The sequence below is a fragment of the Zingiber officinale genome, chromosome 8B, assembly GCF_018446385.1.
Source record: "Zingiber officinale cultivar Zhangliang chromosome 8B, Zo_v1.1, whole genome shotgun sequence".
NCBI lineage: Eukaryota > Viridiplantae > Streptophyta > Magnoliopsida > Zingiberales > Zingiberaceae > Zingiber > Zingiber officinale.
Window position 1 is genome coordinate 27,898,801 of NC_056001.1, and position 13,271 is coordinate 27,912,071.

General features: G+C 38.5%; 1 protein-coding gene and 1 pseudogene across 1 annotated transcript; both read right to left on the minus strand.

Moving 5' to 3' along the window:
- Positions 1-4,784: 4,784 nt before the first annotated feature.
- LOC122017702 (histone H4) lies at positions 4,785-5,501 on the minus strand. The gene has a single exon (XM_042575374.1). The coding sequence runs from the start codon at positions 5,340-5,342 to the stop codon at positions 5,031-5,033; it is 312 nt and encodes a 103-aa protein (XP_042431308.1). The 5' UTR covers positions 5,343-5,501; the 3' UTR covers positions 4,785-5,030.
- Positions 5,502-5,720: 219 nt separating this feature from the next.
- On the minus strand, positions 5,721-12,546 carry LOC122017413 (annotated as a pseudogene).
- Between the last annotated feature and the right edge of the window lie 725 nt (positions 12,547-13,271).

Genomic DNA, 13,271 nt, shown 5'->3' on the forward strand with positions numbered 1-13,271 from the left:
TGCTCAAATCTCTGAATAAAACTGTTTTTATAGAGTTTGCGTTGCACCAGAAGTGATTTTTTTAATTATTAATAAATTAAAAAATAATTGATGATTATCATATTTAATTAGTTTTCTTTATCAATTTCTTTTATTTAATATTTGGCAAATAAAAAGGCCGTTTCGTATTGTAGTTATCTTCAACTTGGTAATATACTTAGAGGGTGTTTGGCTAAATTTATTAAAAATAACTTATAAGCTCGTACAATTTATAAGTTATTTTAGGAGCTTATAAGTTGTTAGGTCTTATTTTAAAAATAAGTTGTTAAAGTGTTTGGGTGAACTTATTACAATCAACTTAAAGATATTGATGTGTTTGGTATTATAAGATCTTTTTATTAATAAAATTACCAAAAAGGGTATAATACTATTAATAGAGGGTTTTGAGATTTTTATTAATAGAGGGTTTTAGGCGAATTTCTGCATCGAGGGAGAGAAAATTAGAAAGAGGTGTTGGCGGAGAAGATGACACAACGTTGGAAGAAAAGTCGACGGAGATAAAAAGATATTAAGTTTATAAAAATTTATCGAGGATAAGATGGGGATTTATGAAATTATATAAGGATATTTTAGAGAAACAAATTATTAAAATAAGATCTTTTTTAAAAAAGTAGGGTCTTCCATACTTTTTTAAAAATAGCTTATAAGTTCCAAAACAGCTTATTTTGACAGCTTATAAGTTGTTTGAAAAAAAATTTACCAAACAAATTTGAAGAATTTATAAGCTCCAAAACAGCTTATAAGCTGTTTTAGAGAGCTTATAAGCTTAGCCAAACACCCTAGTCAACATTACTTCTTATTAAATTTGTCAAAGTAGTAATTTAATCAAAATTAATTGATATAAATTGTACAATTATAATGATAACTACATATTTGATCGTGGTTGATAGGGTGAACATAAGTCCTGACTAACTTCGATCAAAGTATCATAATTGTAGGGCGGTAATAAGTTATAAGTGGGTACGGTGTATGCATGTTCCAAACTCTCATTCCATCGATAAGTTATAAGTGTGTATGGCGCACGTACCTTCTAGACTCTTATCCCAGTAATAAGTTATAAGTGTGTATAGCGTACGCACCTTCCAAACTCTTATCCCAATGATGAGTTATAAGCGTGCATAGCTCACGCGACCAACCTCAACTCACTAGGGCAGGGTCCACCTACATTAGCTCGTTCAATCATAGCTCTCGACTAACTTCGATCAAAACATCATAATTGTCATTCAAAGCATCATAATTGTCACTCTGCTCAACACTTATCATAATCATTACTCTGTCCGGCACTTCTTTCACTCGCCACTCTACTCAGCAATAATCTCTCATCGTCGCTCTGCTCGACACTAATCTCACTCGTTGCTCTGCCCGATACTTGTCTCGCTCGTCGCTCTGCTCGTCACTAGTCTCACTCGCCGCTTTGCTCGGCACTCGCCACTCTACTCGGCACTTGTCTCCCTCGCCACTCTACTCAACGCTCGTCTCGCTCATCGCTCTGCTCAGCACTCATCTCACTCACCGCTCTACTCAGCACTCGTCTCCTTCACCGCTCTGCTAGGCACTCATTTCACTCACCGTTTTGTCCGGCACTCATCTCGCTTGCTGCTTTGCCCGACACTCGTCTCGCTCGCCGATCTGCTTGGCACTGCTCTCTTATCACTGCTCTGCTTAATACTCGTCTCACTCACCGCTTTGCTAGGCACTCGTTTCACTCGCCGCTCTGCCCAACACTCGTCTTATTCGTCGCTCTACTCGGCACTCGTCTAACTAGTCGCTCTACTCGACACTCATCTCACTCGCCTCTCTGCTCGACACTCATCTCAAGCAACTCATCCATCCTACTTGGCAGCTTGAGCTTATCTACCCAAGTCATCGCATAAATAAGTCTGAAACTTGAATTGTACACTAAGTTTTGTCCAAACTTAATCTAGTCAGTCTGGGTGATTCGATTAGACAATAGACTGTCGAGTCAATCGAACTCATGCTTTCTTCGACTAGACATAAAGGGAATATTTGTAATACGGTGAGTATTAAAGCTGCCACGAGGGCAAAGAAGGTCAAAACGACATGCTGAATTGGGTCAAAGTTAAGAGAGATCAAAAATCATCTCGAGCCTACCGGCAGTATTCCAAGACCGCCCACACCCGAGCCAACCGACAATATTCTAAGACCAAGTTGACCAACCAATCTTCTTGACAGAACAAAGCATCTGACTCGCCAGTCTCCCTAGCCTAATCGAGTCAACCAATCTTCCTAGCAAAGCAAAGCATGCAACCCGCCAGTCTTCCTGGCCCAGTCAAGCCAACCAATTTTCCTGGCAGAGCAGAGCATCTGATCCGCCAGTCTTCCTGACCTTGTTAAGCCAACCAATCTTCCTAATAGAGCAGAGCATCCGACCCGTTAATCTTCTTGGCCTAATTGAGCCGACCAATTTTCCTGGTAGAACAGAGCACCCGACCCGCTAGTTTTTCTGGCCTAGTCGAGTCGGCCAATCTTCCTAGCACAACAGAGCATCCAACCTGTCAGCTTTCCTCACCTCGTCGTACCAATCAATCTTCATGGCAGAGCAGAGCATCCGACCCGTCAGTCTTCCTGGTATGTTCAAGCCAACCAATCTTCTTAACAAAATAAAGCATCCAACCCGTCAGTCTTCCTGGCCAAATCGAGCCAACTAGTCTTCCTAACAGAGCACAACATCTGACCCGCCAGTCTTCCTAGCAGAGTAAAGCATCCAACCCACCAGTCTTCCTGGTAGAGCAGGGCATCCGACCTGCTAGTCTTCCTGACATGGTTGACCCAAGCAATTTTCCTAGCAGAGCAGAGCATCCAACCCACCATTCTTCTTGAGTTAGTCGAACCAACCAGTCTTCCTGTCAGAACAGAGTATCCAACCCGCTAATCTTCCTAGCCTAGTCAAGCCAACTAGTATACTTAACAGAGCAGAGCATCAGACCCACCAGTCTTCCTAACCTGATCGAGCCGACCAGTTTTCCTGGCTGAGCCAACCAATCTGCCTGGTAGAGTATAGCAAAGCATACCACTAAGCCCATCAACCCTTTTGTCTTATTTACTGACACTTAAACAGGGATCACATAACCCTCTAACATCTTTATCTGAACAGAATCTTCTAACATCTAGATAGGATATCATAACCCTTTAACATTTTTTATCTTGACATGACCCTCCTATAAAAAGTTCTACCCCGTAAGTCAAAAGGAGGGAGGAAGGAGGAGGGAAGGAGGAAACCCCTTACTACATACATTTATCTTCATTATACTTTGCATTGTTCATCTTTTTTATTTTTGACATCATCGAAAACTGACTTGAATGTCAGAATGGATGACCGAGACCGCCCAGTCTCCATTCTAACCCCTCAATCCCCTCCACTCTTTCACTTTCCGTAGACTCCTTTGGTGACAGGAACAATTCACCCACCCTCCTCCCCACAACATTCCTATTCTCTCATCAACTCGTCTGTCTACTCGATTCCTCCTACTCCGAGCAGTCTTCTAGCTTCATGCCATCCTCCTACTCCACGCCATCACCTCTGATTTCATACCGCTTATAATATACTCTTACAAGCATGATATGCTTTACATTCAATCTTTATGTTTTTTATTATAATACTATTTATTTTTTATCACTAGAGGCTAATTTAAGCATCAGAATTTCAAACTAGAGCAACCCTCAATCTATTTTCTAATAACCTTACAAACACAATGGACCAAAAACATTCAAATACCTTTGGTTCTTCTTTTTTTTTTTTTTTTTTTTTGAGTTGGACAACTTAGTCAATATAAAAGACAATTCATCACTTTCCTCTTCCTCCAAATCATGATGACTTGATCAATATTCCAATCATATCACCGACCTTCCATCTAACTCAATTTTCAGACGAGATAAATAATAATCAAGCTTAAATGAACTAAATTCTTGAAACAGGATGAAAGTCGACTTGGTTTGTATTTTATGAATTTAGTTAGATATTAATTTAAACTTATATGATTTGATTGTTTAAAATCTTTATAATTGAATTCACAAGCTTAATATTACAAGCCTATATGCGAAATTATTTAATTACTTATTTATATATTTGACAAGAATTTTATTGATAAATATATTCATATATTTTATTTATGGACAACTTTATTTAATTAACGGAAGTTATTGATCAGATAAGATAGATAAAATGAGAATTTCTGATGCATTAATATATTTAGGAATTTGTGGTTTTAAGATTAACATTTTGATTAAGTATGAACTAATCGAATAATAAATTTTCAGGATGTTTATTCCTTTCGGAGAAGTTTTGACTTGTCGCATGAAATAACATTAGTATGCAGAAACTTGCACGTTAAACTCATGTGCCGCACTTCTCGTACCTAATAGACACACACAAAAAATGATATTTTTATCATGAATATTTTTTTTTATTATTTTGATAATTTAAATATTCTATATTCTACCCTATTTAATTTTATTCACTTCGAAATAAATATAATTTATACATGCTAAGAAAAACTGACTCCTGAAATATCTACGTGAGCCCACAAGCCCACCATTGGGCCTGCTCCAGAAGGCCCAATAGGCTTTCTGGTAAAACCTTGGACACAGCGGAGGTTTACCAGGAGAAGCTTGAATTTAACGGCGGCAGATGATTCATTCAAATTTCGTTAATCCGGCACTAAATTGAGTAGTAAATAAATTAATCAAACGCAAAAACCGATGAACCAAAACCAAGAAATATCAAATGGGAATTGACCAGCAAAATCATCGCATATCAAGCGAATTGCAGAAGGAAACATGAATAAGAGATAATAAAACTCAAATCCAGGATACAGAATGCGATGGGAACAATCGTGAACTATGGTTCCATGAACAGGATTAAATGTTGCAGATCAATAGGTACAAACGAAGCTTCGAGCAAATCTAGATCTCCTCGCTTTGCAAACGATTGGATCCAATTGAAGGCAAGAGTTTAATGGAGTAAGCAGGATCTAACCGCCGAAGCCGTAGAGGGTCCTTCCCTGCCTCTTGAGGGCGTAGACGACGTCCATGGCGGTGACGGTCTTCCTCCGCGCGTGCTCGGTGTAGGTCACGGCGTCGCGGATGACGTTCTCGAGGAAGATCTTGAGGACGCCGCGGGTCTCCTCGTAGATGAGGCCGCTGATCCTCTTCACGCCGCCCCTCCTCGCGAGACGCCGTATCGCCGGCTTGGTGATTCCCTGGATGTTGTCGCGGAGGACCTTGCGGTGGCGCTTCGCCCCGCCCTTGCCCAAGCCCTTGCCGCCCTTCCCTCGTCCCGACATGGCTCGGATTCGAGCGCGATCGAAGGGCTTCTGAAGCGAAACCGAACGCGATCGGATCAACAGATGATCGATCGAAAGAGCAAATACTTCGCGAAGAATCGAACCTATCGATCGAAGCACGACGAGAGTTCCGATCTGGCCTCGTAGGCGGTGATCGAAGTGGGGGAAGCGATGAGATCGATCTGGAGGGAGGGGGTATTTATAACGGTTGGGAGAGGCGCGATCTTCGGAACGGAGTACGGACTCGGAGGTGATTTGGACTGTTGATGTTTATGAATGGACGGCTGATGATGAGTTAAGCGACTCCCACGGATAGTTGAGGTGGCAATTTTAGTTAGATATTTTTCAACTTTGTGAAAAATATGAAAAGACACGTCCTTTTCTTCGAGGACAACAATACAATCAAAAATTGAATTAAACTTCTGTCTATGTAATATATAATCTACGAACCACATTCCTGCTCAACGAACTCTAAATCAATTGGCCTTAGTTGATAGCGATTAGAGGAATCCTAGAGTCTCTCAACAATTGAGACTCACATGACCCGGTGTAGTTTTTCGCATCGCCACTCGCTTGCCTAGAAGTGGGTGTTGAGTTCAATAGCTCTTCAAAAGCCGGAGTACGTAGATCCTCAATCGACGCAGCACTTGGCAGATTGATCGGCCGACACTTCGGGGTGGAACAAGATGGTGCGTCCATCTGATCAATTTGTTGTACAAGTCAGTTAATGATCACTGAGGTCAAGTAATTGTATCAAGTGCTTATGCCAAGTTACCATATATTCTTCTTCGAGACATTTCCTTGCGTCGTCTGTTATCTCGACGATCTTGTGGTAGTGACCACTCTTCAATTCTCTCAGCTCTCTGCGGCACGGGACGAGCATTGAATCAAAGTTGGCACATGCTACTTGGTCGAGTTTGAATGAACCTGTTGGATGAAGTAATGTTGGTTACTGATTCTTACAATGATAGTAAAGGGGCAGTGCAGGGGTAGATGTTACAATCAATGGAGGATAGAAGATCCTGGTTTGAGGCATCAACATCTTCGAGTGTCGATGAGACAACAGACGACAGCTTAGCACACTGAAGGTGGTTAGCATCCAATCCATTCCTGTACAAGTTTATAACAAACCCATAGTCGGAGAAGTTTCACAAACAAGAGAATAGAAATTCATGGTTACTACACATCAGTGCAAAACCTGATAATTGAATCCATTGATGATACATGTCCTGTACCAAGTTTCATCAGGGAATTTTGAGCATCTCTCCACTGCTGTGAAGCCATTTTAGTATTTTCCTTGCTGCAAACAATTACAAGGACAAAGAAAGAGTTACGCGCATTAGAACGGTTCATAATTGTCTAACTTCCGTTAAGACTTACCAAATTTTGAAACCTTCTTCAAGGCCATTTCTGCCACTTCCTACTGATGCAATATCCTCGAGATAGTTGTTCTCAGTTTCTTCCATGTATGTTCTCCACTGTTCTTTAACAGAACAGGTGAACTGATGAGTTGTCGACATTTCTTTTTGTAGACTGCTTGTTCTCTCAACGGCAGTGGATCGGAGATTGTTAACAGCTGTTTGAACCTAAAGAAAGGGACCGATATCATACTTTTGCATGTATCTCAATTTCGGTAAGGAAGAATCTAGTGAATAATTACAAGGAAGAGACGAAATAGAAGATACTTCTTCATTTTTAATTCCTATGTCACTGATTGTCAACAATGATTGACTTCTTCATAAAATGAACGTGAAATATGCATTCTTCTAAGAAGAGCCCGAAGCAGTTCGTATGAAGCTTCCTCAAGGTCTCCAAGAGCACAATAGCAAGCATCAATATAAGTTTTACAAAAAGGTTATCTATAGCCTCAAGCAATCACCAAAGTGCTGTATGCTAAACTAAATTATGTTCTAGATATTTTTGGTTTTAATCAAAGTAATGCATACTTCTTGTCGAGGCAAAAAGATCTTGGTAACCTAAAATATTTCCCAGGGATAGAAATAACTTACTCCTCTAAAGCTGCAGCATTAGCATTGTGAAGGACATCGAGTATTTTAAGATATATGTGCAGGTTTGCGAAATTAAAAAAACATACAGAAGTGTGCATTTCATGTCTATCAAAAGAGTTCAATCATTTACCAACATCTTCTTCCTAGAACTTGAAGCGGCTAACATCTCTGCCACCTTTTCCAATAATTGTTCCTCTTCTCTAGCAGCACATTCCTACGTGAATAGGAAGCAATTAAGAACTTGGTACTGTTTGATCCTTTCTAAAAGAAATATGGCAAAAAGGAAATGAAATTGGTATTGTCGCTAACGTGGTGTCACCTCAAAGTTCTTCTCAAGATCATGCAGTTGCTGGTTTTGTATAATTTGTGACTCTTCCATGAACATGGTTAGTTTAGATGCATGAATATCAAGGGATTCGAAAAAATCTGATGTTATCTTTGAAATTGACTTTGTCGACTCAATTGCTCTATCATGACCCTATACATTCAAAGAAACAAAAAATTATAATTGTTTAAAATTTCTCAAATGCCTTTCAATAGCCACCTACCTCACATTGCCGCTGAGCAAAGGTAGCTAACTTACATCTTGGTTCAACAAAGATAGCTGAAGTTCATTTAGAAGTTGATCAGCCTCCAAAGCTATTCTTCTGAAGCACTGCATAAACCATGTGTCTATACATCAAGATAAAGTGATAGATTACTTAGAAAACAATTTACTTACATCTTCAAGAGCTGAAGAATACAGAAACACTTGGTAATTCAGTATACTAAGTGTGTCTCCCGACTTATTGCCAAGTTCGCCAGCTAAATCATTCAACACTCTGAACCCTGAATGATACATATTTTTGAGGCTGTCAACATGCAATCTAAGATCATTTGTGGCCTGTGTATCAAACAAGTTAGTAGTAAGACCCTGCTGGCTAATGTAATTAATCTATAGGGATGATCTAGCAACTAGGTCCCTGGGAGGACATATATTAGAAACTACCAAGAACAAATGAAATGGAAAAAAAAATCAGAAGATAAACCTTTGCTTTTGTAGACACAAAGGATTGCATGTTTTCTTCCATTTCTTTCAGTTGATTCTCCTGTTCCATCACTGAAGCTGAGACAGTTGTATGCAAGGTGTCTAGTTGTTGGGTTAACATGTACCGGAAGTTTTGGACAAGTATTCTGTTCCCTTCCTCTATTTTATCTTTTCTCTCTGTATGCCAAATGAAAAAAATTACGTTATTACTGGTTGAGACTACATCCTACCGAGGAAAAGAAATAGCCTAATGAATGACAATAAAAAAAGAGCATGAAAAGGAAAATAGGAAGGTACAAACCTATTTTTGAGAACAAGCCTGAAACATCAGCAGCTGCATTTTGTAGCTCGGATCTCAGATCATACGCACGATTGACAAGCGCCTCCTCTGATTTTAATATTCCTCGAAGGCATTCGACAATAAGTGAAAAACAATATAGTCTAAAAGCAATTGATCACTAAACTGGATAGGAAAAGTTTCCAGAATTGCAACAGTACTTAATTATAATGCAAGGTTCCTGGTAGATGTTACAATATCCCATTAATTAAGAGCAACGGCATTTAGAATCATTACTAATTGTAGGGAACTTTAACTCTAAATTATAATGCAATATTTCATGTTAGGACATAAGAGAAATGGCAGTTAGAATTATTACTTCCTGTGAGGAATTCAAGTTTAAGAGTCTCATTAAACTGACATGAAAATCAGAGATATGAACAAAAAAAGGTTGCCATACAATCAAGGTGCAAGACTCAAACTGTTAAAAGAAAGGTTTAATTCACCTGACTTGAGAAGATTGGATATAAAAAATTCCTTCTCTTTTATTATAGAGTTTGCTTGCCTACATCTTTCTTCCAAGCCGAAATAAAGTTGCTCAGTGTTCACCAGTTTTTCCTGCACCAAATTTATAGGTATACACACTTTGTCCAGTAGTAATTAAAGATGTGTGTCAACACTGTTTACCTGAGTTTGTTCTAGTTTGTCACTAAAATCTTCACTAAGTATCTTTTGTGAATTGTAAAGTTCTTGAAGCCCACCTAATTGCTGGTCAAAACATTTAAATATCCAATTCACACCTCTATGGAAGAAATAGGGTACCACTGTTCTAAGTAGATCAGGTGCACCTTATCCTTTGAGTCCAGATCAACTTCCAATTTTTCTATTTTCTCAGTCATGGCCTGCATTGATGAATCAATTATTTAAATGGATTATGAAACAAAAGATGTAAAGACAAAAGAATGACTAAGATTAACAAGCAATAATCAAACTAAATACTTCCGAACTAACCTTCTTCTCAGCTTCTTCAATCAAGTACATATCACGTGGGATGTAGATGCCATTCTTCTCTCTTGCAGCAAATAACTCTGTCGTACATGACAGTGACAATAATTCCACAAATTTAAGTTAGGGAGAGCTAGTATATGCATTTATCTTACAAGCAACATGCATTAAATGATCTAAAACAAGAAGCTTGCATGATGACCAGGATGCATAGTAAATTTCTTAAAGATGGATCTACGAGTTCATAATCACTATGACAATAAAATGATTAGCATCTCAAATAGATCCTTGGATACCTCAAGTGGTGCATGTCAATCAAATATGAAAAATAGACCATTGGATACCCTGATTTGTATAGCCATGGATTCAAGAGCTCATAAACTAGATGACAATGACCATGCTTAGCATCTCAAACAGAGCATTGAACACCTAAATTGTGTGTGCTCACCAAATATTAAATATCCAAGTTTCAAAGTTATATAATAGATTAGCAAGAAGAAATATCATAAAATATGTAAACAGATTCATAATTAAGCACCTTGTTTAAGGCGGTCAATATCTGCATATAAATCCTTGATCATAGCAGATTTCATCATCTTTTGGTTAACCTGTGATACAATAATTTAACATTTACTTAGTTTCTAAAAGATGAACAGCAAATGAGAAGCTGAAAATTGTTAATGACCTCAGGCTTGTTCTTGATATTCTTTGCACGGTGTGCATAATCCAAGGTGCTCAGTGTCTCTTCCAAACTGAGGATGGATGGTGATATAGTGGCAATAACACAAGTCTTAGTCTTTCCTCCCAAGGAGTCTCTAAGCAGCCTTGTCAATTTGCTGTCTCTGAAAGAAAATATACAAAGTTCAACTTACAAAGGATCATTAGAGGAAAGAAGAAAATGTGGCACAAACAGATTTAGATTATACCGATATGGAATATGGCCAGAATGCTCAACAAGAGTATTAATCACACGGCCAAGAGTGAGCAAACTTTTATTAATTTCCCCAGCTTCTCTTGCTCTTCCCTGTAATCGAAGATGTTCAGACAAGAAATATCAATATTGCATGAAGCTGTGAAAATTAATTGGAAAATGAGAGACACAAGAACTGAGATGGTTAGTGAACTTTTCTAGTGGAAATATCAATTAGCAAACAAAAAAATAGTCCTACTTGATTAAACATGAAGTGTTTACTCACATCTCTAGCACCAGATCGTGATATATTTTCTGAACCAGCAAGATCAACAAGATTAAGTTTGCCAGATTTAATCAGTTCTTCTCCATCAGGAGTAATCTCCTTGATGTGAATTGTAATGGAAAAAATGGAATGGGATCTGCTACTTTGTTTGTTGAGTAGAGTCTCTGCAGTACGCCTTTTTGCAGACCCCTTGTCCAAGATTCTGTAAATTTCATCAGCAGTATAGACTACCTCCTCCTCCAATCCTCTCACAAAAACACCACCCTTCCCATCCTCCATGAGAGCGATAGGCTTCTTATTCTTGTCGTCAGAGAATTTTGATTCGTCTGGGGCCAAAAGATCAGTTATCTCCTCATTGTACAGCTCAAGAAATGAGACCTTCATGCTATATTCAGCACATTGTGCCTCCAGTATTTCAAAAATTTGTTTCACAGCCCTTGGGATAACTCCAGCATCACTTGGAAACTCTCCATTCTACCATGTTTGCATAGTTTAGAGCTCAAAGAGAAGCGGAGTAGCAGCAATTCTTCATTTTGCATTAGTGAAGGGAAAAAACTTACCTTGACTTTTCTTCCCTCACCTTCCATTGTATAAGTCTTTCCTGTGCCTGTCTGCCCATATGCAAATATGGTGCAATTGTAGCCCTCTAGAACCTCATTTACTACAGGAGCTACAGCTTGGACAAACAAATCCTTTTGCTTCGAGGTTGGGCCGAAAACCTATATAATTTATATATATAGGTAGATTTTTCATGCATGGAGCTGACAAGAAAGCTATATACGCTAAATATTGAAGCCAGAGGTTTCAAAAACCTTGTCGAAGGTAAAGGTTCTGTCGATCAGCTTGTTAGCAACATTCTGAGCAGCTGAAACTTCTCTACGATGTTCATTGCAAGAAATGACCGCCTGGGGGCTCCCTCTCTTCTCGTCGTCACTTAATGGCCTGGAAATATTGCAATCAATACAGATAGATTAAGTAAAGCAAAATCTTAGAAAATCCAGGCAAAATCCCATCTTTTAGCCCCACTTGGTTCTCACCTGCATCTTAGGATCACTTGGACGTTGACCCCCCTCTCCCTATCGAACTTGCTGCTCGAGTTACCATTCCCATCCAACGACCGGAAATCTCTCCCGTGCTTCTCCGTGGACCTCGAAGTTTGTGAAGGCGACACCGGGACAAATCCCGATCTCCTTTGAGAGTTATCCATCTTCTACTACCTGGTACGTTTAATTCCAAATATTTAACAACTTTAACATCTCTGCAATTTTCAGTTACTGGATCTAATCTTAGTAAACTAGCGAAACAAAAAAGGCAGGATCCCTACTTGTCAGCTTCAATCGCAGAAACAAACCATTATATGCTGCCGAAACGAAAAGCTAATATCTTTATAAAAAAAACTTTTGATTACAAAAAAAAAATCAAAGTTGCATCCAACTCGAACCAAAATTACATCCTCATTCAATATTATACCGAGACCGCGCCGGCACCCAAAAAGAAAACGCAACGTCGAGGAGCCGGATATAAAGATAGCGAGAACGAGTGAACGACGAACCACGAATATACTCGAACTGTGAGATTCTGGCACAAGATCACTTGGCTTCTGTGAGATTTCTCCGTCGAAAGAGGAATTTGGAGTGCGGAAGATGGATCGAGTCGCCGAGCAGTTCGACAAGGCGGAGATCACGACGACTTAAATAGCGCCAGAAAATTGACGGCGTTTAGTCAGTCGTGGCGACGACGAGTTTGTGTTTGAATTCAAACGGAATCCGTCACTTGCGCCGGCAGTCGACCGTTAGAAAACGGAGTAGACCCCCACTAGGTCACGACGATCTTACGTCATAAAATATTTTTAATTTTTTAAATAATAATAATAGAGCAAATAAATCGGCCCTCAAAAATAAAAATATTCCAAACAATCTTTAAAATGCTCAAAATTAGACGAGAATAAATTACAAAAATATATTAAAAGTTATTAAATAATTTTTCGATGAGCTGTTCTCAAATTTCTTGGCCCATGATTTATTAAGAACTCATCATTTTGACTTTTTATATATGATTATTTTTAATAAATTAGGGCAAAGTAAAAACGAGTAGATTTTTGAACGTTGAATAGATTTTTTTTCTTGCATTAGATTTGTTTAGTAGAATACTTTAAGGATTCGATTGTAATAATTAATTTAGAGAGGATTTAATGGAAATTAATCGCTCAATTGTGTTTGTTTAGTAATATTTTTAATTGAAATTATGGGGCTTTATTAAATATTAGATCCTAGACCCCAAGATTTGACACAATCTAAATATTTAATTGTTGGATTCTATTTGAAGATCTTGTTTAGATTTTTTTTTTTTTTTTTCAAATTTTGTTTCCTTTCAATGACATTTGGAGTGTGGCTAATAAAAATGGAAAAAAAAATC

What these genes read in the sequence shown, in the direction of transcription:
- LOC122017702 (XM_042575374.1), bottom strand. Translation starts at nt 5,342, where the DNA reads ATGTCGGGACGAGGGAAGGGCGGCAAGGGCTTGGGCAAGGGCGGGGCG.